Source organism: Dasypus novemcinctus, chromosome 8 (genome assembly GCF_030445035.2).
Source record: "Dasypus novemcinctus isolate mDasNov1 chromosome 8, mDasNov1.1.hap2, whole genome shotgun sequence".
In the NCBI taxonomy this organism is placed as follows: domain Eukaryota; kingdom Metazoa; phylum Chordata; class Mammalia; order Cingulata; family Dasypodidae; genus Dasypus; species Dasypus novemcinctus.
The window spans coordinates 77,657,736-77,684,780 of record NC_080680.1 but is presented as its reverse complement, the minus strand read 5'-3'; the positions used below and the strand labels follow the sequence as shown (position 1 = coordinate 77,684,780).

Sequence of the window (27,045 nt, the reverse complement as noted above, 5' to 3'; positions counted from 1 at the left end):
GGGGTGGCTCTCCTTGCGGGGTGCACTCCTTGGGTGGGGCTCCCTTATATGGGGGACACCCCTGCATGGCATGGTACTCCTTGCGCATGGCAGCACTGCATGTGGGCCAGCTCACCACACAGACCAGGAGGCCCGGGGTTTGAACCCTGGACCTCCTATATGGTAGGCGGATGCTCTATCAGAGTGCTTCCCTCATTTTGTACATTCTATATCTGCACCTCAAAATAGCCATTTCTTGTTTGGGCACGCTCTCACTCCACCTACCCCTCCCCAGATTTTACACGTAATAAATTTTAGCTTCTTTGAGAAAATACCAAATGGCAGATGACGCCAGTGCTGCAGGAGGCCCCGGAAGCCCTGGGGGCCCTGGGATGGGAGGCTGTGGCGGCTTCCATGGAGGCTTTGGCAGTGGGGTCCGGGGCCAAGGTCGCAGCAGTGGAGCTTACGGAGGCAAGGCCGAGGCCAAGGAGTGGTTCCCTGTCACCAAGCTGGGCTGCTTGGTTAAGGACACGAAGATCAAGTCCCTAGAGGAGATTTATCTTTTTTCCCTGCCCATCAAGGAATCTGAGATCATTGACTTTTTCCTGGGGATGTCCCTCAAGGATGAGGTTTTGAAAATCATGCTGTGTAGAAGCAGACCCACACTGGCCAGTGGACCAGGTTCAAGGTCTTTGTCGCTACTGGGGACTACAATGGCCATGTGGGCCTGGACGTGGAATACTCCAAGGAAGTAGCCACTGCCATCCATTCGGCCATCATTCTGGCCAAGCTCTCCATCGTCCCTGTGCAGCAGGGCTACTGGGGGAACAAGATTGGCAAACCCCACACTGTCCCTTGCAAGGTGACAGGATGTCGTGGCTCCGTGCTGGGACGCCTCTTCCCTACCCCCAGGGCAATGGCATCGTCTCAGCCCCTGTGCCCAAGAAGCTGCTGCTGATGGCCAGGATCAACAACTGCTACACCTCGGTCAGGGGCTGCACAGTCACCCCGGGCAACTTTGCCATCTGCAGGACCTACAGCTTTCTCACCCCTGACCTCTGGAAGAAGACTGTGTTCACCAAGTCTCCCTACCAGGAGTTCACCAACCATCTTGTGAAGACGCATACCAGGGTCTCTATGGAGAGGACCCAGGCCCCGGCTGTGGCCACCACATAAGTTCTCATGAGAAAAACAATAAACCTTTGAATGAACTGAAAAAAATTATTTCTGTCATTTGAATTCTAAAATTAATGAATTTTGGATTTAACAATACAGAAGTCTCTAAAGTAAAAAGGACAGATTCCCACCTCTTCCCTGATGTAATCTCACCATCTTACATAATCACTATTGATAGTTTGATGAGTAACATTCTAAGTTTTTATCCTTAGCTTACAAAACCATATGCATGTCTACACATAGAGAATTTTTATTTGACTTTTAACAAAAGTGGTATTATGCTATGTACATTTTTATGTGTTTTTTAAACTTTTTTATTGTATTCATTTTCCTGGGACAATACATTTAGACATACTTCATTAAAAAAAATTACTGCAGAGTGTTTTCTAGTGTGGTTGTACCATACTTAGTCAATCTTTTCTTTACTGATGGAAATACTGATTGTTTCCAAGATGTTTGCTATTGCAAGCTGTATCAGTCAGGTTTCTCCAGAGAAATGTGTGTGTGTGTAAAGAGATTTATTATAGGGAAACGGATTTTGGCCCAGTGGTTAGGGCGTCCGTCTACCACATGGGAGGTCCGCGGTTCAAACCCCGGGCCTCGCTGACCCGTGTGGAGCTGGCCCATGCGCAGTGCTGATGCGCACAAGGAGTGCTGTGCCACGCAAGGGTGTCCCCCGCGTGGGGGAGCCCCACGCGCAAGGAGTGCGCCCATAAGGAGAGCCGCCCAGCGTGAAAAGAAAGAGCAGCCTGCCCAGGAATGGTGCTGCCCACACTTCCCGTGCTGCTGACAACAGAAGCGGACAAAGAAACAAGACGCAGCAAATAGACACCGAGAACAGACAACCAGGGGAGGGGGGGAAATTAAATAAATAAATAAATCTTTTAAAAAAATAAATAAATAAATAAATCAGCTTAAAAAAAAAAGAGATTTATTATAAAGAATTGGGTCCTGTGACCTTGAGATCTAGGAGTCTGGACTCTGTAGGGCAGGCTGCAGGCTGGAAACTCCAATAAAGGTGATATTAAAGTCATTAGCATGTATTCCCTAGGGAAAGCTGGCTTCCTGGAAATTCCAGCAAGAGCTGGAATGTTGAAGGTGAAGTAAAAATTCCTCAGATGTCTGTAACATGCAGTATTTTTTTTTTTTAAGATTTATTTATTTGTCCTCCTTCCCCTCCCCCTCCTCTGCTATTTTTGCTGTCTGTGTCCATTTGCTATGTGATCTTCTGTATCTATTTCTCTTTTTGTCTTCTCATTTTTTCTCCCCTAGGGTTCACTGGGATTTGATCCTGGGGACCTCTGATGTGGAGAGAGGTTCCCTGTCAATTGTGCCACCTCAGTTCCTGGTCTCTGCTGCACTTCACCTTGTCTCTTCCCTTCATCTTTCTTTTGTTGCATCATCACCTTGCTGCATTACTCACTTGTGCAGGCACTGGCTCACTGCACGGGCACTGGCTCACCACATGCGCACTGGCTCACTGCACGGGCACATATCCTCTTCTTCTTTTTCACCAGGACGCCCCAGGGATTGAACCCGGGTCCTCCTATATAGTTGGCAGAAGCCCTATCACTTCAGCCACATCCATTTCCGTAGTACTAACTTTTAAGACATCCAACTGATAGGCTGAGATTACCCACATTGCTGAAGGCAACCTCCTTTGTTGCTTGTACATGCATTGTAGATGATTATAGATTATAGATGTAAATCCCATCTAAAGAATACCTTCATGTTATTCAGTTGACCAAACAAGTGCACAACATAACCTAGCCAAGTTGACACATGAAATTAACCATCACACAAGTTATGCTATGATAGACTTCCCTGTACATGTATCTTTAAGTTTCTTTTTCTTAAATTTCTTTTGGAATAGACTTCTAAAGGTAGGCATGATAGGTCAAAGGGTATGCACATTTTAACCTTTAAAAAGTACTCATTTGCTGGGGAGCACCTGTTTCCCACGTACAAGGTCCTGGGTTTAATCCCCAGTACCTCCTAAAAAAGTACTCATTTGCTTTCTTAGAAAGCTATACAATTTACAATCCCATCAACAGAATTTAAGAGTGTATGATTCTCCACAACCTTAACAATACTATTAATCCCAGGGGCAAAGTGAAATCTCTTTTTTTAAAATTTGCATTTCCTTGACTATTAGTGAAATTTAACAACCTTGTATATATTTATAGGATATTTGCATTCTCTTTTTCCGAATTAATTTTCTGTTTATAAGTTTTGCTTAGTTTTCATTAGATTTTAGTTTTCTTACTTATGTATTAGAGTAGGTTTTTTTTTGTACACTTGAGATGTTTATTGTTGGTTACATATGTTGCAAATTAAAAAAAATTATTCTAATAGAAATGGAGAGAGGGGGAAAAGAGTAGTACATTCCATTCAGTCAAAGTTAAAAGTCAACAATATTTCCCAACTTAGTGACAGAATTGTATTCCCTTTAAAATGCCAGTTCTGGTAGATAGCTGCAAGAGGGTACATCTGGGTTGTTTGTTCCCTGCCCCCATACTACTGAAGAATGAAAGGGCATACAGTAAACACGTTTATTGATGTCTTTTGTTAAACTGTGGAATGCTTCATCTATGAGATACTGACCTATTTCTTTTTTATTTTATTTTTTTACACTTTTTAAATTAAAGTTAATGGATCACAAATAACATTACATTAAAAAACATAAAAAACATAAGAGGTTCCCATATATCCCACTTCCCACCCCCCCCATCATTTTTGTAAATTGTATTTTTTGAAGATATATATATCACAAAAAAGTTACATTAAAATAATATAAGATGTTCCAATATACCCCCTACCCCCCCACCCCACTCCTCCCACACCAACAACCTCCTCCATCATTGTGGCACACTCATTGCACTTGGTGAACACATTATGGTTGGCACCATGATTGAGTCTTCCAAAGGTCATTCCACTCTTCTATCAATCAGTTGCTTCACGGTGATGGGGAACATGGTAAGACCAGTGAGTTCCATGGGCACGTGCCCATTCCTGCACATCATTTGCTGTGAAATGGGTTCCTTGATCAGTAGCAATGCTGTGTGGAATGCCATGGTGGTAGATAAGACATTAGGTAAATCCACAGATGGTAGTTTTGGAAGAAGCATTGCATGCGGGAAATGCAAACCCATATCCAGAGTATGTGTCTATTCCAGTTAAAACAAATCGCTGCCCCTTCCATGGTGGAAGTGGTCCAGTATAGTCAACCTGCCACCAGGCAGCAGGCTGGTCACTTAGAGGAAAGGTGTCATATTGGGGGCTGAGTGTGGTCCCTGCTGCTGGCAGATTGGGCATTTAGCAGTGGCTATAGCCAAGTCAGCCTTGGAAAGGAGAAGTCCATGTTGCTGAGCCCATGCATAACCTCCATACCTACCCCCATGGCCACTTTGTTCACGAGCCCACTGGGCACCGACAGGAGTGGCTGGGGAAAGAGGCTGAGCGTTAGCCATAGAGCAGGTCATCTTATCCACTTGATTATTAAAATCTTCCTCTGCTGAAGTTATCCTCTGGTGAGCATTCACGTGGACACAAAAATTTTCATTTTTTTCCCACTCAAAAAGGTTAATCCTCATACTTCTTCCCCAGACCTCTTTGTCATCATTTTTCCAATCATGTTCCTTCCAAGTCCAGCCAAACCATTGGCAACAGCCCATAAGTCAGTGTACAAACACACCTCTGACCATTTCTTCTTCCAAGCAAAATGAACAACCAGGTGCCCTGCTCGAAGTTCTGCCCACTGGGAGGATTTGCCCTCACCACTTTCCTTTAGGAATTTCCCAGAAAGGGCCTGCAGTGATGCAGCTGTCCACTTTCGAGTGGTACCTGCATATCATGCAGAACTGTCTGTAAACCAGGCCTGAGTTTTCTCTTCCTCAGTCAGCTGATTGTAAGGGACTCCCTAAGAGGCCAAAGCTGTGAACTGGGAAAGAGAAGGTAAGATGACAGAGGTGGTGACCATAGGCATTTGGGCTACTTCCTCATGTAACTTACTCATGCCTTCAGGACCTGCTCGAGCCCTAGCTCATATATACCACTTCCACTTTGTTATGGAGTGTTGCTGTGCACATCCAACTTTATGGTTTGGTGAATCAGATAATACCCAGCTCATGATAGGCATCTCAGTTCTCATGGTAACTTGATGGCCCATGGTTAAACATTCAGTCTCCACTAAGGCCCAGTAGCAGGCCAAAAGCTCTTTCTCAAAAGGGGAGTAGTTATCTGCAGAGGATGGCAGGGCTTTGCTCCAAAATCCTAAGGGCCTGCATTGTGATTCTCCTATAGGGGCCTGCCGAAAGTTCCAGACAGCATCTCCATTTGCCACTGAAACTTCTAGCACCATGGATCTGCTGGATCATATGGCCCAAGTGGTAGTGTAGCTTGCACAGCAGCCTGGACCTGATGCAGAGCCTCTTCTTGTGCTGGTCCCCAATCAAAACTAGCAGCTTTTCTGGTCACCCAGTAAATGGGCCAGAGTAGCACACCCAAATGAGGAATGTGTTATCTCCAAACTCCAAAGAGACCAACTAAGCATAGTGCCTCTTTTTTGGTCATAGGAGAGGCCAAATGCAACAGCTTATCCTTCACTTCACAAGGGATATCTTGACATGCCCCACACCACTGGATACCTAGAAATTTCACTGAGGTAGAAGGATCTTGTATTTTATTCGGATTTATCTCCTATCCTCTCTCTCAGAAATGCCTTACTAATTAAGTCTAGAGTCTTTGCTACTTCTTGCTCACTAGGTCCTATCCACATGATATGATCAATACAATGGACCAGTATGATGTTTCGTGGGAGGGAGAGACGATCAAGATTATGACATAGAGCTAGAGAGTTGATATACCCCTGAGGCAGGGCAGTGAAGGTATACTGCTGGCCTTGCCACCTGAAAACAAACTGTTTCTGGCAGTCCTTACTAATAGCAATTGAGAAAAAAGCATTTACCAAATCAACAGCTGCATATCAGATACCAAGGGACATGGTGATTTGCTCAAGCAATGATACCACATCTGGGACAGCAGCTGCAATTGAAGTCACCACCTGGTTAAGTTTACAATAATCTGCTGTCATCCTCCAAGATCCATCTGTTTTCTGTACAGGCCAAATAGGAGAGTTGAATGGGGATGAGGTGAGAATTACCATCCCTGCAATCTTCAAGTCTTTGATGGTGGCACTAATTTCTGCAATCCCTCCAGGAACCCGGTTTTGCTTTTGGATTACTATTTTGTCAGGTAGTGGCAGTTCTAGTGGCCTCCACTTGGACTTTCCAACCATAATAGCCATCACTCCACAAGTCAGGGATCCAAAGTGGGGATTGTGCCAGTTGCTGTGTATGTCTCCTCCAATTATGCATTCTGGAACTGGGGAAATAACCACAGAATGGGTCCAGGGACCCCCTGGGCCAACTGTGAGAAGGACCTGAGCTAAAACTACATTAATCACCTGACCTCCATAAGCCCCTCCTCTGACTGGTGGACCACAGTGATGTTTTGGGTCTCCTGCAATTAATGTCACTTCTGAGCCAGTGTTTAATAATTCCTGAAATGTCAGATCCTTTCCTTTTCCCAAATGCACAGTTACTCTGGTAAAAGGCCGTAGATCTTCTTGGGGAAAGATAGGAGGAAGATTAACAGTATAAATTTTGGGCAGTTTAACAGGACCTTCCCCAAGGAGATGGTACCTTCTCCTCATTGAAGGGGGTTTGGGTCTGTAAACTCTCAAGTCTGGGAATTGATTAAGGGGCCATGATTCTCTGTGTCTGTAATTTGAGTTAGGGTTTTTTTCACTCGACCTAGAACTCTTCTGTTTATACAGAGCCAGAAAAAATTTAGTAGACTGTCCATCTATTTCACTGCTAGGTACCCCATGACATATTAGCCAACACTGTAACTCTACACAACTCAGACTATTTTGAGTGCTTTTTTGAATCTGCCTTTCATTGTGGTAGCCATGCCCACCTTGACTTTGGCAAGTAACTGCCAATACTTGACTTTTATCAGAATGACATCCGATCATCCCCATAATGTTTAAGGTTTCTAATTCCATCACAACCCTCCCTACAGTAATATCTGGACTACAGAGAAGAGTAACGACAGAGTATTTCAGGGAAGATGGAGGTAGTCTTACAAATTTATTCTTCACAGTCCTGTTTAAAGGTGTATTTGTGGACATTGAAATTGTTTTGCTCCCATACTCCCATACACTTTTTCCAGAAGAAAAATTACAAAATTAACCTTTTTTGGAAGTAGCTGCAATGTAGTGTAGAGAATTTCTCACAAACCTATGATATTACATCAAAATCTACTCTGTAAGATATATGTATATTTTTAGTCTCTTTATGCACTTGGCAACAACTTATAAACTCTATAAACATCCTCAACAAAGACTCAATGCAAGCAATGACCCCTATGCAAGGTCATCTCTAATTCTCTTGGATTAATTTATAAACCCTTCTTGTGATCCCCACATTACCTTGTGGACACACCTTTATGATAGAATTTATGTAAAGATACATTAAAAAAAGGTATAAATTAAATTTTGAAGAATGAAGAAATAAAAATACAAGATAGAGACAAAATGGACCTAGGAATAAAATATATAAAGGAATGACTTTCACATGTGAGCAGCTGGGCCTTGAATTTGTCTCTAAGTTGACAACCTTGTTGTTGCCACATTTCATGGTGTCCATAAGATAAAAAACAAACCTGTTACTCTGGAGAAGTGAAACTATTCCTGGAACTGGGAACTGATTGGAATGTCTCTCAGGGGTGCTTATAAAGCGAACATTGTGTGATATGAAGAGCAGTGTACCTGACAGCATCCCCGACGTAGTGACCATTTCACAGGGATGACTCATGGCAGCATACCAAAAGGTTATTCAGTGGGTTAAAGCAAAGCTTCTGAGGTGAAAGGCTGTCTCAGCAATCATGATGTAATAGCATTTTATATCCAGCATCTAGCACAGTAATTATCATGTATCAGGTACTCAAGAAGTGATTGTTGAGTCAATGTAAAGCCCTGATTACTAAGATTCAAAGTCCTGCTCCCCAACTTTGCACTCCTTTAGTGGCTATCAAGCAACACAATGACAGAATATTTCTCCTACTGTTGAGTTAAACTACCATTTCAATAGTTTTATGTTCAATTTATCATGTCTCATCCAAATATGGGAATAAAGTCAGGAGGTCATCAATATGTGTGTGTGTGTACAAGCTTGCTGGCGGTGGTAGTGGTGGTGTTGGATCAAGAAAGTATGGTAGGGGAAACGGACTTTGGCCCAGTGGTTAGGGCGTCCGTCTACCATATGGGAGGTCCGCGGTTCAAACCCCGGGCCTCCTTGACCCGTGTGGAGCTGGCCATGCGCAGTGCTGATGCGCGCAAGGAGTGCCGTGCCACACAAGGGTGTCCCCCGCGTGGGGGAGCCCCACGCGCAAGGAGTGCGCCCGTGAGGAGAGCCGCCCAGCGTGAAAAGAAAGAGCAGCCTGCCCAGGAATGGCGCCGCCCACACTTCCCGTGCCGCTGACGACAACAGAAGCGGACAAAGAAACAAGACGCAGCAAATAGACACCAAGAAAAGACAACCAGGGGAGGGGGGGAAATTAAATAAATAAAAAATAAATCTTTAAAAAAAAAAAAAAAAAAAAGAAAGTATGGTAGGAGGGGTCAGTCTGCTAGTGATCTTGAGAGTGCTGCAGGCTGCACCTCAGAGCAGAGGCAGGATTGATGATGTTGTACAGGGTGTGTGTGTGGGGGTGCCTTTGTTGTTGGTCTCTCTGCCGAGCATCAGGGAGGCTCAGTCACAGACCACAGTGGCACCAACAGTAAAGGGGACTCAGTGATGAGCTAGCAGCCTGACTCAGGTCTTTTTCGGGAGACTGAGATTAGACTGAGCCCAGAGGTTGGGGTTCAGTCATTTAGCCCCAAGCATTAGAGGTTTGTGGGTGGGGCCTGGTATAGGGGTCTTTCTTCTTGATTAGTATCACCACCTCTCATTCCTGATTCTCCTCCTCCTGTTGCCCAAGACTTTAGTAAAGGCACTTCAGACCAGAAGCTTGGTCCTTATGTGCAGCTTTCTACCTGTATAATCACATTAGTGACAGAAGTACCCTCCTTGCTCTCTTCTTCTGCTGAGTAAACTTACCTTGTTCTTTCTCCAACAGCAATGACATTGCCAGATCTAGGATTGGAAACTGGGGAAAACAGTTGTGAGTTTGAAGTTTTCTGTAGAGTCCAGAAAAGATCATGTTTTTAAGCTAATCCAGTCATGTGGGGGTGGGACCCTTTGATTGGATTGAATTCAGTTCAGGTGCATTTGATTGGATTACTTCTGTGAGGCCATGACCCAGGGTGGATCTGGGTCCTCTTGTTGGAGTCTTTTATAAATGGAGAACTGAAAGCAGAGAGACACAGAGAAAAGGCCACAGAGATGGAGAGAAGGAACCCAGGAGCTCAGAGAGGAACCTGGGAGAGAGGAAGCCACAGATGGAGAAGCCAAAAGCTGAAGTAAGGAGACCTGGAAGAGAAGCAGATGCCTCCACGTGCCTTGCACATGGACGGAATCCAGGATCACCTGTTGCTGCCCTTTAAGGAGACAGCATTTCTGATGATGGCTTGATTTGGACATTTTTATCACCTCAGAACTATAAGCTTTTAACCTAATAAATTCCCATTATAAAAGCCACCTCATTTCTGGTATATTGCTCCCAGCAGCTTTTAGCAAACCAAAACAGCAGTGTAGTGATTGAAAATACAGATTCTGATCCTGCCACTATCAAATTATTCTCTCAATTTCCACATCTGTAGAAAGGTCATAATAATAATAGTACTATTATTATGTGGCTCACAGGTAGTCCTCTAATGTGAGGACTAAAGTTAATACAAGTGCTTAGAACAGTGTCTGGCATGTAGTAACCATATATAAATATTTGTTAATAATAATAATGGTTATAAGAATTACTATCCCATTCAAACCAAGGAACTAGGATAGCTGGAGGGTATATAGTAGTGCCTACTATGTGCCAGAGTCCTTTCTAGGTCAGTGAAATGATATTGACCGTGACTGGCTTAATCCCTTCCCTCATGGAGGGGCATAGACACTAAAATAACATTCACACAAATATATAAGGTGGCTCTCCTGTTAGGGAAAATTGAGCCATGACCCAAGGGCCAACCAAACATTCCAGTCTTAAGAATTCCAGCACACAGAAGAAATAGTGCCTAAAAAACACCAAAACAAAACAAAAACAAACAAAACAAAAAACAGAGAGTATATTGGTTATCTAATTCTGTGTAACAAACTGCCCCTAAAATTGGTGGCATAAAGTAACTACAATAATTTATTTGCTCAAAATTCTGCTATTTGTACAGTTCAGCAGGGACCAGCTTGTCTCTGTTCCATGTAGCAACTGCCAGGATGACTCGACTGGAGATGGAGGATCCACCTTTTTTTTTAGGTACTAGGGCCAGGGATTGAACCTGGGACCTCGTATGTGGGAAGCTGGCATTCAACCACTAAGCCACATTGGCTCCTCAAGTATATTTTCTCATTTTGTTTTTTTTTAGGAGGCACTGGGAACTGAACCAGGACCTCTCATGTGGGAAGCAGGTGCTAAACTTCTTTTTTTTTTTGTTTTAAAGATTTATTTTTATTTATTTAATTCCCCTCCCTTCCCCCGGTTGTCTGTTTTCTGTGTCTTTTTGCTGCGTCTTGTTTCTTTGTCTGCTTCTGTTGTCGTCAGCGGCACGGGAAGTGTGGGCGGCGCCATTCCTGGGCAGGCTGCTCCCTCCTTCGCGCTGGGCGGCTCTCCTCATGGGTGCACTCCTTGTGCGTGGGGCTCCCCTACGCGGGGGACACCCCTGTGTGGCAGGGCACTCCTTGCGCGCATCAGCACTGCACATGGGCCATCTCCACCCGGGTCAAGGAGGCCCGGGGCTTGAACCGCGGGCCTCCCATGTGGTAGACGGACGCCCTAACCACTGGGCCAAAGTCCGTTTCCCTAAACTTCTTGAACCACATCTGTTTCCCTGGCTTCCACTTCTAAGGTGGTTCACTCATATGACTGGCTCTTAGCTGTGAATTCAGCTGGGGCTAATTATGGGCCTCGGTTCTCCTTCACATGGTCTCTTCACATGGCTAAATTGACTTTTACAGCATGAAGCTGGATTCTGAGAGGGAGCATCCCAAAAGTATAGGCCACAGTTTGCAAGCACTTATCAAACCTCTACTTGCATCAGGCTTGCTGATGTCCCATTGGCCAAAGCCAGTACATGGCCAAGTCCAGGGTCCATGTTGGGGAGGATTCTGAGAGGTGTGATTGAGTGGGGTCCACCTAAGTAGTAGTCTGTCATAGAGAAAAAGGCCAAATAATCTACATTTTCTAAAATTTTTTGTCCTCTTTTCCTCCTCAATCATATAAGCCATCACCCCTATCTGTAAGAGCTCCAGGGAGAAATTGCAAAGGTGGGAAGTGAGGTCTCTTCCACATCAAAAATTCTTTGAATGTAATTGTAACGAATGCTCCACAACATGGTAAGGTGTTGTTGGAGGGGTGCAGTATGGGAATTCTGCACATTATGCATGATTGGTAAGTTCACAACTTTTCTAATAAAAATATATTTAAAAATATAGTTTTTATATTTATGTATTTGGGAGCAGATGTGGCTCAAGTGGTTGAGTGCCTGCTTCCCACATATGAGGTCCTGGGTTCAATCCTCAATCCCTGGCCCCAGTACCTAAAAAAAAAGTAAGCTTTAAAAAATAAAAAAATTAAAAAGCTTTTTGAAGAGCGGTTATAAAGTTTGTTACAATCAAATAATTTAGAGCGATATTCTATCTAAGTAAGGACTTTGCTCTGGTTGAAAGTATGATGAGGAAAGAAAGAGTAAATAAATTGAGTGACATTTTGTTATTTTATGTGGTGTTTTCACTAGGGTGGCAAGATAGGACGGTCCTAGGACTGTCTGAACATTATAAAAATGTAGACATTCAAATTTACTATCAAGAAGAACCGAAGCATAGACGGGAAAATGCCACTATACATACAGTCTGGATGGTAATGAGAAAGACAAATGGTAGAGCTTGATCAATAACTAAGGATTGGCAGTAAAGATAACAACAGGTCCAGGAGAATGGAATAGTTCAAAACTAAGTCTAGGAATAGTATATACATAGTGGAACTGTGCTCACTAGACCGAAAGCTCCCTAATGGGAGGGACCATGTCTGGCTTATTGACTTCTCTGTCCTCACCCCTAGCTCACTGCTTGACACAGATGAAACTCGTGTTTGTTGAATGGATGCAGACATCCAGTTTGAAGAAACTTGGCAGAGTTGGAAACATTGCCTCTTTTTAAGATCTTGGTGCAATAAAATAATTAGAGTTAACTTTTAAAAAATATATGTCACTTCTCTGCTTAAAACTCTGGTGGTTTCCTTTTCTTTTAGGTCTATATGTGAGGCCTTCAATGATGTATAAAATATCCCCATCACTCTCTATCTTGCTTAATTTTTCTTTATAGTATTTATTCTCAAATGATCTGTATATTTCCTTGTTTATGATCTGCCTGTCCCCACTAGACTGTAAGCTCTTTGAAAGCAGGAACTTTGTTTTATTTACTGTGGTAGCCCCAGTACCTGTAATAGAACGGTACCTGACATGTAGAAAGTGCTCAAAGACACTTGTTGAATAAGCAAATAAATGCACCAATCAGTGGAGAGTGAGTTTCTGTGGTTTCATCTGCCTGGAGACCCAAACACTGGAAAGTGTGGGGTGCAGGCTTCCCTGTGGGCTACTACAAGCATGCTCTTCCCAGTGGGAGCAGCTGATCTTGACAATGCTGAGAGCTCAGGTTCTATTATTACCTATCTGTGATTTTGAGGTTTATGGCCTGGATAGGACAAGATTCAGATGGCTAGGAAATGATATAGAGGGCATTTAAGTTATCTAGAATAGTTTTCTAGGTTCCAAAGCCAAGAACTTTGACTGAGTAGGTTCAAGAAAATGAAAGAAAGTCCTTGTCTTTGGGTACCCTGAGAGGGAAGGAGAAAGTGGTAGATGGGGTTGGGGAGAAGGACAAAACCTTCTTTAAAACTAACACTAATCAAGGAATTTAGTCTTTATTTGATGAGCAATTGAAGCCATGAAGGGATTTGAGCAGGGGAGGGACATCATCAGATTTTTATTTATTAATAATTTGTGCTAAGCACTTTTTAAAAAAGATTTATTTATTCTCCCCCACCCCCTGATCTCTGTGTCCATTGGCTATGTGTTCTTCTGTGTCCACTTGTATTCTCATTAGGCGGCACTGGGGATCTGTGTCTCTTTATTGCTGCTGCGTCAGCTCTTCGTGTGTGTGGCACCAAGCCTGGGTGGGCCACAGTTTTGCACGGGGTGAACCTCCTTGCACAGGGACCACTCCTTGCATGGGGGGCACTCTTACATGGGGACATCCCTGCATGGGCCGGCACTCCTTGCACACAGCAGCATTGTGCATGGACCAGCTAACCACACAAGCCAGGAGGCCCTGGGTATCGAACCCTTGGATCTCCTATATGGTAGGCAGATGCTCTATCTGTTGAGCCACATCTGCTTCCCCAGATTTATTTTAAATTACTATTTCTAGCTTCTAGCTGCAGTGTGAATGGATTGGAGGAGGCAAGAGTGAAATTAGGGAGTAAAAAAAGAACATTCCATGGAGAAGAGCATGAATATTGTAGAATGAAATAGACTGATATCCTGGTGGGGGTGAGGAGAGGTAAGAAGTTCAATGTTGCTGGTATAAGGCTGGAATTAAGAGATGGTAGAAGTAAGGCAGAATAAGTTAGAGAGGCTTCTTGTGTCTTTCTTCCTTAACAGGTTTATAAGAAATTTTAGGAGAGATCATCACAATATCTGTGTCTTATACAGTATTGCTGTATTGAAATGGAAGTTCCAACACTAATAGCCAATGGTGTGAAAATGATTTCTTGGGATTATACCCTAAGTTCTTGGAATTTAGATACTTAAGAGAGTTAAATTATGAAATCAACACATAGTGGGAGAAGTTAACCAGTACTAAAAGAAGGAATTGGAAACAATAAAGTGTAAATTATAAGTGGAAGATTTGAAAGTAAATTGTAGGGTATTGTTTATAGATAAATCAGCATGTTTACTCTGGTGTATTGAATAGAACTTCTCTATTGCTGTACCAATTATACGTGGGACTACCAAGAATGCAAAAAGATTATAATTTTAAAAATCTTAATCAGGAGTTGTGTAGCCATTTCATCATGAAGCCTAATGTCAAAAAGAAACATGTCTAGTCCAGTTTATGCTGCTGCTAAAATATTTCTTGAGTCAGTCCACTTCTCTCCATATTTACTGCCACTTCCCTTGTTCAGGCTGCCAATATCCACTATCCTACACCAGATATCTTCCAATAATCTCAACCTTTCTGTTATTGCCCTCCCTTCCAATATATTCTTTCTCAGGGCAACTGTAATGATTTTCATAAAAAGAAAATCAAACGTTACTCCTCAGCTACCTCTTTAGGTACTTTTTTTTTTTTTAAAGATTTATTTTATTTCTCTTCCCCTCTTCCCCCCCCTCCCCCCCCCCCCCCCCCCGTTGTCTGCTCTCTTGTGTCCATTCACTGTTCTGCGTCTGCTTGCATTCTCGGCGGCACCAGGAATCTTTGTCTCTTTCGGTTGTGTCATCTTGCTGTGTCAGCTCTCCGTGTGTGTGGTGCCACTCCTGGGCAGGATGCACTTTTTTCACGTGGGGTGACTCTCCTTATGGGGTGTGCTCCTTGCGCATGGGGCTCCCTTACATGCAGGACACCCCTGAGTGGCATGGCACTCCTCGTGCATGGCAGCACTGTGCATGGGCCAGCTCATTACACAGGCCAGGAGGCCCTGGGTTTGAACCCTCGACCTCCTATATGGTAGGCAGACGCTCTAGCAGTTGAGCCATACCTGCTTCCCTCTTTAGGAACTTTCTATTGCTTATAGTATGAACCTGCCTACAGTTCTTAAGTGGTTTACAATCTCGACCCCATTTCACTCTCTAGGCTCAGATATCATCATTTTCCCCTTACTGCCCACTTTTCAGCTTCATTGGATTTCTGTTCTGCCCGAAGGAATATGCTAAAATCATTCCTGCCTATTGGGCCTTTGCACATGCTCTTTCTTCTGTTTAGATCATAGATCTAGAATATCTATGATCAAGATAATATCAAGTCTTCACTTGTCTGCTTCCTTTTCATCTTTCTGGACTTAGTTTGTCTGTTCCTCAAATAGGCCTTTCCTGACACTGCTCCCAACCCCTCCCACCCACTCCTTAATAAAACCCAAAAAAACCCAAAACAAAATGAGGTATCCCAGCTATTCTCTCTTCCAGAACTCTGTACTTTTCCTTCTCAGAACTTATCATTTGTAATTGTGTTTTGGTGAAAATAATGACTGTCTTCTCCACTAAAGTCTACGTGCCGCAAGAACAGGTACCACACCTGTTTTGCTCACCTATATATCTGGTGCATAGTAGTCTCACTAAATATTTGTCAAATAAAGGAATACTGAACATATAGATTCTAGTATTTGTTTTGCCCATGACAGTAATTTACCTTGGCACATTACTAAATTATACTTTGATGTCTACCTCAGTCTCATGTGAATTATAGTTAGTGTGAATTAGCCTCATAGGGCCTGGCCACTCTGAACCCAACATGAACAAATTTCCATGAACAAGTCTCTGTACTAGACTACCACAGCCTTCTCAGGTAGGTCTGCTGTCTCCAACTGCATTTCCTTTAGATCAGGAGCCTCAAATTCAAGGACATTCAGGGAGACACATTATATAAATGCTTGGGTGGCAATGGTAGCAAACTGGGGAGCACATGGTAGCCACTCTCAACTTCTTTTTTTCCCCGCCCTCCCTTATGGCTTGCTTGCTGTCTGCTCTCTGTGTCCATTCGCTGGGTGTTCTTCTGTGTGTCTGTATTTATTTATTTTACTTATTCTCTGCCTCCTTTGCAGCTTGCTTGTTGTCTGCTCTCTGTGTCCATTTGCTGCACGCTCTTCTGTTTTTACTTGTCTCCCTTTTGGTTGTGTCACCTTGCTGAGTTGGCTCTCCAGGGCACTTGCGGGCCAGGCAGCACTCTGTGGCGCTTGAGGGCCGGTGGCTCTCTGCAGCACGAGGGTGAGCCTGCTTTCACAAGGAGGCTCTGGGACACAAACCCAGGGCCTCCCATATGGTAAATGGGGGCCCAACTGATTGAGCCACAGCCGCTTCCCTCCACTCTCAACTTCAGCCAACTGTTGCTAGAATTTCCTAGATTTACTACTTTTTCTTCCCCCACAAGAGGCCAGGAATCCTGATTTTCATGTGAGATTGGAACAAAAACAAAACAAAACAAAACTTCCTGAACAGGCCAACACAACATATTTGCCACGGGGCACAGTTTGAAGACTTGGCCTTCCATCAGTGAATCTGTTTTGAGGGGCCTCAGGATAACCTGGAGGGTGTGTTAAAAGATTGTTGGGCTCCACCTACAGAGTTTCTGAATCAGTAGGCTTGGGTTGGGCCTCCAAATTTTCATTTCTAACAAGTTCCCAGATGATAAAGATGCTACTTGTTCTGGAATTACACTTTGAGGACTATTGCCTTAGATAATACTGCCGACCACTCTCTATTCATTTCTACATATCTGTGATAAATCGTTTTGCTTCTGGAGTAGAGCCTGTGAATCTCTTAAGTGCCCCAGCCATATATGGTACCATGTAAACCTCCTTTCTTGGCCACTACTGTATGGTAGACAGTAGGCTAAACCTAACTGAGGTCATCAGGAGGCAGCTGGGCATGCGAACTTTGCCCAACTTTACACATTTTATGGTGACTAATCAAATTACAATGATCCAATCTAATTTTTGAATGTAAGACACACAATGGCAGGGCAGGTAGAAGCAGAGGCAAAGAGAAACTTAATTCTGAGGGAATAATACTGGCCAGGTTACCCGAGCTGCTGCTTTTCAATCTCAAGTAACTGTGAACCTACCATTAGGCTTGACTCTACATTGCTGTGATGCTTCCAGTGCTTCCCAATTCCCGGTGTGATTCAGTTTAAGCCTGCATCTCCTGTTAACAAGAGCAAGTTTCTCTTTTTGTTTCCTGGAAGATCCTCCCACTCCGTGACTTGATGGTTCAGATATCTCCACTGCACTGCTGAGTTTCTTCTTTTATATGGAAGAACACAACATTTCATCTTGATCAAGCAATGTGACTCCTTAAGGCTGTTTTTATTTGAGGTGTCTGAGGAAAAATGATAAACTATGTTTTCACCTATGAGATACGAATTTTTCGATCTGCCAAAATGCCTTTGAACAATTGCAAAACCTGACTGAGGGGGAACATCTCCTGGAATTGCTATAAAAACATCTCATCCTATCATCCTGTTTCTCTCCTTCCTACGACAGTTCTTGTGAAAACAGCAACCTTAGCAGATTTCCTTGCCTCTCACTGCTCCTTTTCTTTCTCAACAAAGGGAGAAAAGTAGATTGTGGCTAAGAAAGTCAGGAAAGGATGTTACAGCAAGTACTAATAGCAGAAAAGAAAGCCTCAAAGGTAGTGAGCTTCACTGCCCCGAAGGAGTGCAAAAACGATACACCGCCACCTAGATACCGCCATAAAGGCGCTGCCTGAAGTCTCTCCTGGTTCAGACGAGGGGCGTGACCCGGGAAGGCCCTCAGGCAGAGACGTGCTGAGAGAGACCCGCCCCCACCAGGTCAAGCGCAAAGATACACACTCGAAACCCAGCCCACTGAGCCACTGCTAGCGACCGGCATTACCCAGCCTGGCATTGGGCGGGACTCACTCAGCCAATCCTCAGAGACGCTGGGGACGCCACAGATTGCCCCCGCCCATCTCATGACGTCATCCCTCAGCGCCGAAAGGACTGTAGTGTACGTGTCCGGCTGTCTCGAGGTAAGGTGGCGATCGGCCTCCTTTCTCAGCTGGCCGTGCTGAAAACCGTGGGTTTGGGCCTCAGGCTGTGGCCGCTATGGCCGCAACTGCCTCTAAGTAATGTACCTTGAATAACACTCTCACGACTTCTTTCCCGGCAGGGGTTGCCCCTTCCTTGGGCTCACAACTTCTCGTTTCCGTCCTCATCCTGCCCTCATATTGTGTTCAGCGGTCCCTCACGGTTGTCTCAGCCCGGCTTCTGCTTTGTTCACGTGTGCCCCAGATACCTGCACACAGCTTGGTCGCAACACCAGCAGAAAAAAGGCTTATTAGAGAATAGTTACCTACCTAAGGAGGCGGTTCAGCTTATAAGGAAGGATAGTATTGTCCGCCGGAAACTCATAGAAAGGAACTTAACACTTTAGGGCCCTTCCAGGGGACAGTACACGTTACAGAGAACAGTGTCCTCAACAGGCCTTATACGACCAGAAGAAGCACACCTTTCCCTGGTGGTAGAGGTTTCAACAAAGCAGAGATATAATTTCTGTTTGGAATTAATGTGGTCTAAGTTGAGAGTCTTCAAGGAATTTGCCTTATATTGGGAGTCGGGATTGTTTATATCGGCAGACCATTCGGATTTGTGCCCTCCCGCCTCAGTTGCACCCTAAATGCTGCCCGATGTTATTTTTACAGGTCTTTAGCTCCTACTTTCATCCTGCTTTCACCGGATGATAATAACAGTGATGATAATGTTGAATGCTTGCTTTTTGCTAGACATACTTTACCATTTAGCCCTGGTGACAACCCTATGTTGTAGAGCAGTTAATATCTTTTTACAGCTGAAGAGTTAAGGCTGTAACTTGCCGTAAGTCACACAACGAGTAGGTAGGTGGAGGAGCCAAGAGTTGAGTCAAGCAGTTTGACTTCGGAGGCCTTGAAGTTAGGCATTGTTCTATATTGTTTTGTTTTCACTTGTTCAAGCTTCCAACCACTTCACCCTGTTGTTACTTCACCTATTTCACAGAGCAAATTGTGGTTATCAGAGCTTTCTCTCAAATTTCTGCCCCCAGCCTTCCCTTCTTACAAAGCAACTTGCATTTGCATCCATCTTTACTGTCCAAGAATGAGATGACTCTTGATCAGAGCAAATCCATTTATCTTTGCTCCTCAATTTTTAAACTTGACCTGTGAGGTTTTGTTTTCATTTGTCATTTCTGCTCCTTTCTTTGTCCCAGACATAAACAAGGAAGTCAGTTTTATCATATCTCTCCCCAATCCCACCTCAAAGAAAGAAAAAAGAAGGAAACTTTTTAGTCATTTATCTTCCTTTAGCTGTCAAATAATAATTCTCCTTCTCATCTAAACTTTTTTAAAGAATATTCTAAATTAGGGAGTGGTTGTGGCTCAAGCTGTTGAGCTCTTGCCTCCCACACGGGAGGTCCCGGGTTTAGTTCCCAGTGCCTCCTAAAAAAAAACAAAAACAAGAAGCAAAAAAATGAAAAAAACAAACAAACAAAAACCAACCAACTCAGGGAAGCTGATGTGGCCCAGTGGTTAAGCACTGGCTTCCCACATTTGAGGTCTCAGTTTCAATCTTTGGCCCCTGGTACCTCAAAAAAAAAAAAAAAGAATGTTCTAAATTGTTTCCATCTTCTCACTTCTCATTCACTTCTACAGTTTAGCTTTTAGACCCATCAAAATCTCTGAAATTTCCCTCTAAGGTCTCCAGAGACGGATTGTCAAACGAGATAGATATTTTTCAGTCATTACTGGATCCCTTTGCTACTTTTGAAACTTGATCATGAACTTTCTATCCTTTGCTTCCTTTGCTTTCTGGGACAATATACTCAGCTGATTTAGGTCCACCTCCTCAAGAAACCTTCCTTGACACCACCTTTCTCCTAGGCTGGGTTGGCTACTCCAGCTTTGTGCTCCCCTAATATGCTTTGAATAGACCAGTAAATACACTTAACACGTTTATTATTTCTGTCTCTCTCTCCGCAAGACTCAGTCTTTTGAAATCAGAACCCATGCTTTATATCTCTATCCAAGCCCTGGGATGGTACAAGGTACATAGTAGGCATGTAGTAATCTTGAATGATTAAATGAGTGAAACTGAGAGGTAGTATGGTGCAGTGGTTAAAAACCCATTCTTTGGAAATCCAATCCAAGCTCTGTTACATTTTGACTATGTAATTTGACTTTAGAATGAGATTTGTTGACTGGATTAAATGAGATGATGTAAAAACACTTAACACAGTGCCTAGCACATAGTATGCACTTAATAAAGGTATGCTAAACACCAGGGGATCCAGGACTACAAGAGCAGGCCTAGCCCAGTGCTGTGATGATCTCTGGAGACACTTTCTTCCTGTTTCCTGAATGGGTTGGCAGTGATCCAGTCTGTTTACCAAGAGATTATAATCTTATTTGGAGAGTAGAATTATATCAATAGTAAGCATTCAGAGAACTGTGAAGGTAGTGTCACCATATCCAATAACAAAATGTGTAGGAAGGAAGACAGCTCAGTGAAGGCGTCAGGGGAGGAGGTGGGATTTGAAGGTTGGGTACAATTTGGATTTCTAGGAGGGAGAAAAGGGTACAAACCAATACCAGGAGACCATTTTAAGAATGATTTATTTGGGAGACATGATTTAGTAGAGTTACATTGTGTTAAACCTGATTGGTGTAATGTATGTATGAGTGGGGAAAGGGAGGAGAGAGGGATGGATACGAGTGGGACTAGTTCTGAGAAAAATAGGGGGAGGTGAAATAAGTAACTTCTGTCGAGTTAAAATATGGATGGTCTTGACTTCAAGCCTGAGGATTTGGGATTGATCTGATAGGTTGGTACCAGGCAGGTTTATAGGGCTGGACTGGGCATTGTGGTAACCCCTCAACCCTATGTGGCTATTTTAATTTTTTAAAAAATTAAAAAAAAAACTGTTCTACAAGTGCTCAATAACCACTTGTGGCTACTTCCTTGGACAGCACTGCTCCACAGTATCAAATTGCTGGTCTTGTTCTTCTGACCAGTCAGATTATTTGGGTTCTGTTAGAAATAAGAAAAATTTCTCTCCTATCAACTCCCACAACCTGGAATGAGAAAAAGAAACATGGGCCTGAAAAATAGAGAATTGAGATTCTTGTACATAGATGTGAAGATGTATGGGAAAGTCCAAAGAAAGTAGAGCACCATACCATAAGAAGAAGACAAGCTGGAGAAGGAAAAGAGAAGAAAAGTGAGAAGGAAAGAGAACATGGATAGGGTTGTCATTTGATCATTCACTTACAAATACTTTTTTTTTTTTTTTTTTTAAGGAATGAAGTTCTAATACATGCCACTTTATGGATGACTCTTGAAGATACCTTTTTTTTTTTTTAATATTTTTGTTTTTATTTTATTTATTTCTCTCCCCTTCCGCCACCCCCTGTTGTCTGCTCTCTGTGTCGATTTGCTGTGTGTTCTTCTGTGTCTGCTGGCATTATCTGGCGGCACTGGGAAACTACGTCTCTTTTTTGTTGCATCATGTTGCTGCGTCAGCTCTCTGTGTGGTGCCACTCCTGGGCAGGCTGTGCTTTTTTCACATGGGGCAGTTCTCCTTATGGGGCACATTCCTTGCGCATGGGGCATCCCTGTGCAGGGCGCCCCTGCATGGCATGGCACTCCTTGCGCATGGCAGCACTGCACGTGGGCCAGCTTATCATGTGGGTCAGGAGACCCTGGGATCGAATCCTGGACCCTCCATATGGTAGACGGATGCTCTGTCAGTTGAGCCATGTCTGCTTCCCACTTAAAAATACTTTTGCATGCTTGCTCTATGCCCAGTGTTGGGCTAAGTGCTTAGGATATAACGATAAGTTTCCATAGAGCTTGAAGTTTGTAGAATTTTATTGGAGAGGACTATATTGAAGATTCAGGAAAACCCATCCTTCTTTACTCCCCATATCCTAAAAAGCTTCATTCCTGGGATCTGGAACTGGAGGCTGAAAAGGCCAAGATATTGTTTACATTTAGTCACATAGCATTGTGCATTTGCTGCTTCAGCTTCTCAGGAGGTAGGAAACAAGAATGTCATAACTTCAGAACTTGGGGGCGGGTGGTGGGAGAATAAAGTGTGTTTGTAGAAGTCATGGGGTCAGTTGTAATTTCCTTAACAACCAACCATGCTCTCAGCTACCCATCAGTTTGGGTGCTGTCTTTGCACCCAAGCTGGATTCTCTTCTGGCTTCTGTTATTATCTGCATGAGTGGTCACAGCATGACTTATTTGCCACTGCCTAATGAAGACATGCTTTGCTTCTCAATCCAATACCTGCTCATTCTTCAGTTCCTAGCAAGTTGCAAACACATTCCCCTCTGAACACGTAGAATTTAAAAGTGGGAACTGCTTGTAGGACCGTCATAATCTAAAACTCCAGGCTTAAGATTTTAGATTTCCAGGTGACTCGTCATGCTTTTTGCATCAACTCCTTCACAAAGACCTGCTGAACTGCCTTTTGATCTCACTCTGAGCCTACAATATACTAACAGCCTCCTGACTAAACTCTTTGATTCTAGACTTCTCTACCCTAGCTAGCCTATCCATGGTTGTTGGCAAAGCATTCTGTGAATTCCATTTTACATTATAAAGATCAAATCCTGGCAGTTGTCTCCTATTGATGAAATAAATCTAAACTTTCCAGCCTAATATTCTTTCAACACCTCTGCCTTGTTACTTTTCTCACTTGTGCCTCTGGTTCAGCCACCTCGGGTCTTCTTTCCACCCCTGACCCATGGCTTGTTATTGCTAAATCTGTGCTGTCACTTGTGCTTTCTAAAACAGAATGTGCCCTCCCACTCCTTTTCCTCCTTATTAGTCCTCATGGCTCCCAGCCCTCTCAGCTGGGCATTTTCCAGAAGGCTTTTCTGACTAATCCAGTTCCTATGAATTTGTGTCTTCCCAGCAATCATATGCTCTTTTGATTGTCTTGTCTTTGCAGATAGCAATGAAACTATGATTTTTAAAATTCTAGTTTCTTTTATCTGGCTTTGGTATTAGGGTGATGTTGGCTTCATAAAATGTGTTGGGTAATTTTCCCTCCTCTTCAGTTTTTGGAAGAGTTTAAACAGGATTGGTGTTTGGTATTTCTTGTAGCATCAGTATAGGTTGTGCTTTTCTAGGAATTTGTCCATTTCATGTAGGTTGCCTAGTTTGTTGGCATACAGTTTCTCACAATATCCTCTTAGGATTCCTTTTATTTCTGTGGGGTCAGTCTAACTCCCCCTGTCCCCCCCTTTCATTTCTGGTTGTATTTATTTGCAGCTTCTCTCTTTTTTTCTTTGTTAGTCTGGCTATGGGTTTGTCAATTTCATTGATTTTCTCAAAGAACCAACTTTGGTTTTGTGGATTTTCTCTTTTTTTCCCTGAATTTCATTTATTTCTGCTGTAATCTTAATTTTTTTCCTTCTCCTTGCTTTGGGATTGGTTTGCTGTTCTTCTGATTTCCCCAGCTGATCAGTTAAACCTTTGAGTTTAGCTCTTTCTTCTTTTTTAATATAGGCATTTAGGACTATAAATTTCCCTGTCAAGATTGCCTTTGCTGTATCCCATAGATTTTTTTTTTAAAGATTTATTTTTATTTATTTCTCTCCCCTCCCCCCCTCTAGTTGTCTGTTCTCTGTGTCCATTTCCTGCGTGTTCTTCTTTGTCTGCTTCTGTTGTTGTCAGCAGCACAGAAATCTGTGTTCTTTTTTTTTTGTTGCGTCATCTTGCTGTGTCAGCTCTCCATGTGTGTGGCGCCATTCTTGGGCAGGCTACCTTTCTTTCACGCTGGGTGGCTCTCCTTATAGGGTGCACTCCTTGTGCTTGGGGCTCCCCTATGTGGGGGGCACCTCTGCGTGGCACGGCACTCCTGGTGCACATCAGGCACTGTGCATGGACCAGCTCCACACAGGTCAAGGAGGCCTGGGGTTTGAACCACGGACCTCCCATGTGGTAGGTGGATGCCCTATCTATTGGGCCAAGACTGCTTCCCTATCCCATAGATTTTGATAAGTTGTGTTTTCATTTTTATTTGTCTTAATACATTTACCGGTTTTACTTGCAAATTCTTCTTTGATCCACTGATTATTTAGGAGTGTGTTGTTTAGCCTCCACACATTTGCAAATTTACCTCTTTCCTGTCTTATTCATTTCTAGTTTCATTCCATTATGATCTGAGTAGCTGCTTTCTATAATTTCAATCTTTTTATATTTATTGAGAACTGCATTGTACCCTAACATGTGGTCTATCCTGGGGAAAGATCCATGGGCACTTGAGAAGAATGTATAATCACTTGAGTTTGGGTGTAATGTTCTGTATATGTCTGTTCTAACTTGTTTATCATATTGTTTAAGTTCTCTGTTTCCTTGTTGATCTTCTGTCTAGTTGCCTATCTAATGATGTGAGTTGGTGTGTTGACATCTCCAATGATTATTGTAAAGATGTCTCTTTCTCCCGTCAGTTTTGCCAGAGTTTGTCTCATGTATTTTGGGGCACCCTGGCTAGGTGTAGAGATATTTATGACTGTCATATCTTCCTGCTGGTTTGTCCTTTTTATTAGTATTAATATATAGTGGCCTTCTGTATCTCATAACTTTTTTGCATTTAAAGTCTGTTTTGTCTGATATTAGTATAGCCATCCCTGCTCTTTTTTGGTTACTATTTGTGTGGGGTATCTTTTTCCAACCTTTTACTTTCAGCCCTGGTTTGTATCCCTGGGTCTAAGGTGAGTCCCTTATAATCAGCATATGGATGGTTTATGTTTTTTAGCCATTCTGTCAGCCTTTATCTTTTGATTGGGAGTTTAATTCATTCCATTCAATGATATTACTGTAAATGCATTACTTCCTTCACCATTTTATTCTTTGGTTTTCATAAGTCATATCATATTTTCATCTGTCTTTTTCCTCTTTTGGTTATCCTTTCTGCTCTTTCTTCTGTACTCTCCTCCAAGCCTCTCTCTCCTGTCTTTTTCTTTTAGGCTCTAAGACTTTCTTTAATATTTCCTGCAGAAGTAAATTCTTTTTTAAAAACTCTCTTAGTTTCTGTTTGTTTGTAAATGTTTTAAACTCCCCTTATTTAAAGGACAGTTTTGCTTGATGAAGAATTCTCTGCTGGCAGTTTTTCTCTTTCATTATCCTAATTGTGTCATACCACTGTCTTCTTGCCTCCATGGTTTCTGATGAGAAATCTGCTCTAAGTCTTACTGGGCATCCCTTATGTGTGATGATTTGCTTCTCCCTGACTACTCTTAGAATTTTTTCTTTATCTTTGACATTTGACGTTCTGAGCAGTATGTGTCATAGCGTAGGTCTATCAGGATTTATTCTGATTGGGGTATGCTGCACATCTTGAATATGCAAGTTCATTTCTTTTGTGAGTGATGGGAAATTTTCAGCTATTATTTCCTTAAATACTCTTTCTGCCCCCCTTCTCCTCTCCCCTCTCCTCTCCCATGACATGTATGTTGTTGTGTTTCACATCGTCATTCAACTCTCTGAGCCCCTGCTCAATTTTTTCCATACTTTTCTTTCTTCAATTCCAGCTGTTCTGTCTTCTAGATCACTTATTCTTCTTCTATCATTTCGAGTCTACTGTTATATGCCTCTAATATGTGTTTTTTTTTTAAGAATTTATTTCTCCTCACCCCTCTTGTTGTTTGCACTTGCTGTGTCTATTCATCTTCCTTGTTCCTTTAGGAGGCACTGGGAACTGAACCCGGGATCTCCAGTGTGGGAGGGAGGTGCCTAATTGCTTGAGTCATCTCTGTTCCCTGCTTTTATTGTGTCTTTCATTATGCTTTTTCCTTCTTGCGTCTCTTGTTGCGTCATCTTGTTGCATCAGCTTGCTGCGTCTGCCCATCGTGTCAGCTCACTGTCTCGCTTGTCTTCTTTAGGACGCACTGGAAACCTCTTCCCCCTGCTTTGTTGTATCTCTCATTATGTTTTTCCTTCTTATGTCTCTTATTGCCTCAGCTTGTCATGCCTGCCCGTGTGCCAGCTTGCTGTTTTCTTAAGGAGGCACCGGGAACCGAAACATGAACCTCCCTTGTGGTAGGTGGGAGCTCAATCACTTGAGCCACATCTGCTTCCCTCTAATGTGTTTTTAAATTTAATTTAATTTTTTCCTAATGTGTTTTTGATCTCACCTATTGTGTCTTTCATTCCCATAAGCTCTTTTAATTTTCTATTCAGGATTTCAAATTCTTTGTGCTCACTCAGTGTCCTGTTGATGTCATTTATCTCTTTAGCCATATTGTCTTTCAACTCATTAATTTGATTTTGGAAATTTTTGTGAATCTCTTTAATTAGTTCTCTCAAATCCTGTGTCTCTTCTGGAGCTTTGATATATTCCTTTGTTTGGGCCATGTTTTCCATTTTCTTAGTATGGCTTGTGATATTTTGCTGATGTCTAGGCACCTGATTTGAATGGTGGCTTACTCAGGTGCTCAATTTCTCTCTCTTTTATAGAGATTTAGTGGTGGGAGACTGTGTGTTATTACTGTTCTTTGATTCTTGGTTTAACGTGGTTCTTTAGGATTGTCCCTGTTAATTGCTCAAAACTGGGCTCTCGACCAAGTAATGGATTGCAGACATGCTTCCTAGGGCCTTGGGGAGGGATACTCTAAAGGCCAGAAAAAGCTTCTTGTAACTTACTTTTTATTTTCTCACATGCACATCCTTGGTCTGCCAGCAGATTGCGCTCTCTGACAGTCCTCTCATTTCAGTTTCTGGTCACAGTGTGTTGGCTGCAACATGAACCACATCCATGTGATAGAGGTTCCTACCTGGAGTCTAGGATCCTTGTAATTCAAACTTTCTCAGAGACAGTTCTCCAGCCTTTGCTGGGAGCCCTCTTCCTTTTGCTGGGTAGGAAATAATTATATTCGCTCTACATCCTTAACAGTCAGTT

At 42.9% G+C, this 27,045-nt stretch overlaps 1 protein-coding gene and 1 pseudogene across 10 annotated transcripts in view; both read left to right on the top strand.

Moving 5' to 3' along the window:
* Positions 1-317: 317 nt before the first annotated feature.
* On the top strand, positions 318-1,155 carry LOC101414079 (small ribosomal subunit protein uS5 pseudogene; annotated as a pseudogene).
* Positions 1,156-18,063: 16,908 nt separating this feature from the next.
* The window catches only part of APTX (aprataxin), a 29,014-nt gene continuing 20,032 nt past the window's right edge, over positions 18,064-27,045 (top strand). For 3 of the 10 annotated variants that reach the window (XM_058301977.1, XM_071216812.1, XM_071216813.1), the window contains exon 1: positions 18,064-18,130. Coding sequence is in view for 4 of the 10 variants with exons in the window: in XM_023584565.3 (XP_023440333.2) it covers positions 23,971-24,086 (116 nt within the window). In the remaining 6 variants the exon portion in view is untranslated. Of the gene's footprint in view, positions 18,131-21,430; positions 24,087-27,045 lie in introns of those variants that run through there. The other 7 variants (XM_004478185.4, XM_058301975.2, XM_071216814.1 and 4 more) reach the window with 5 other exon arrangements.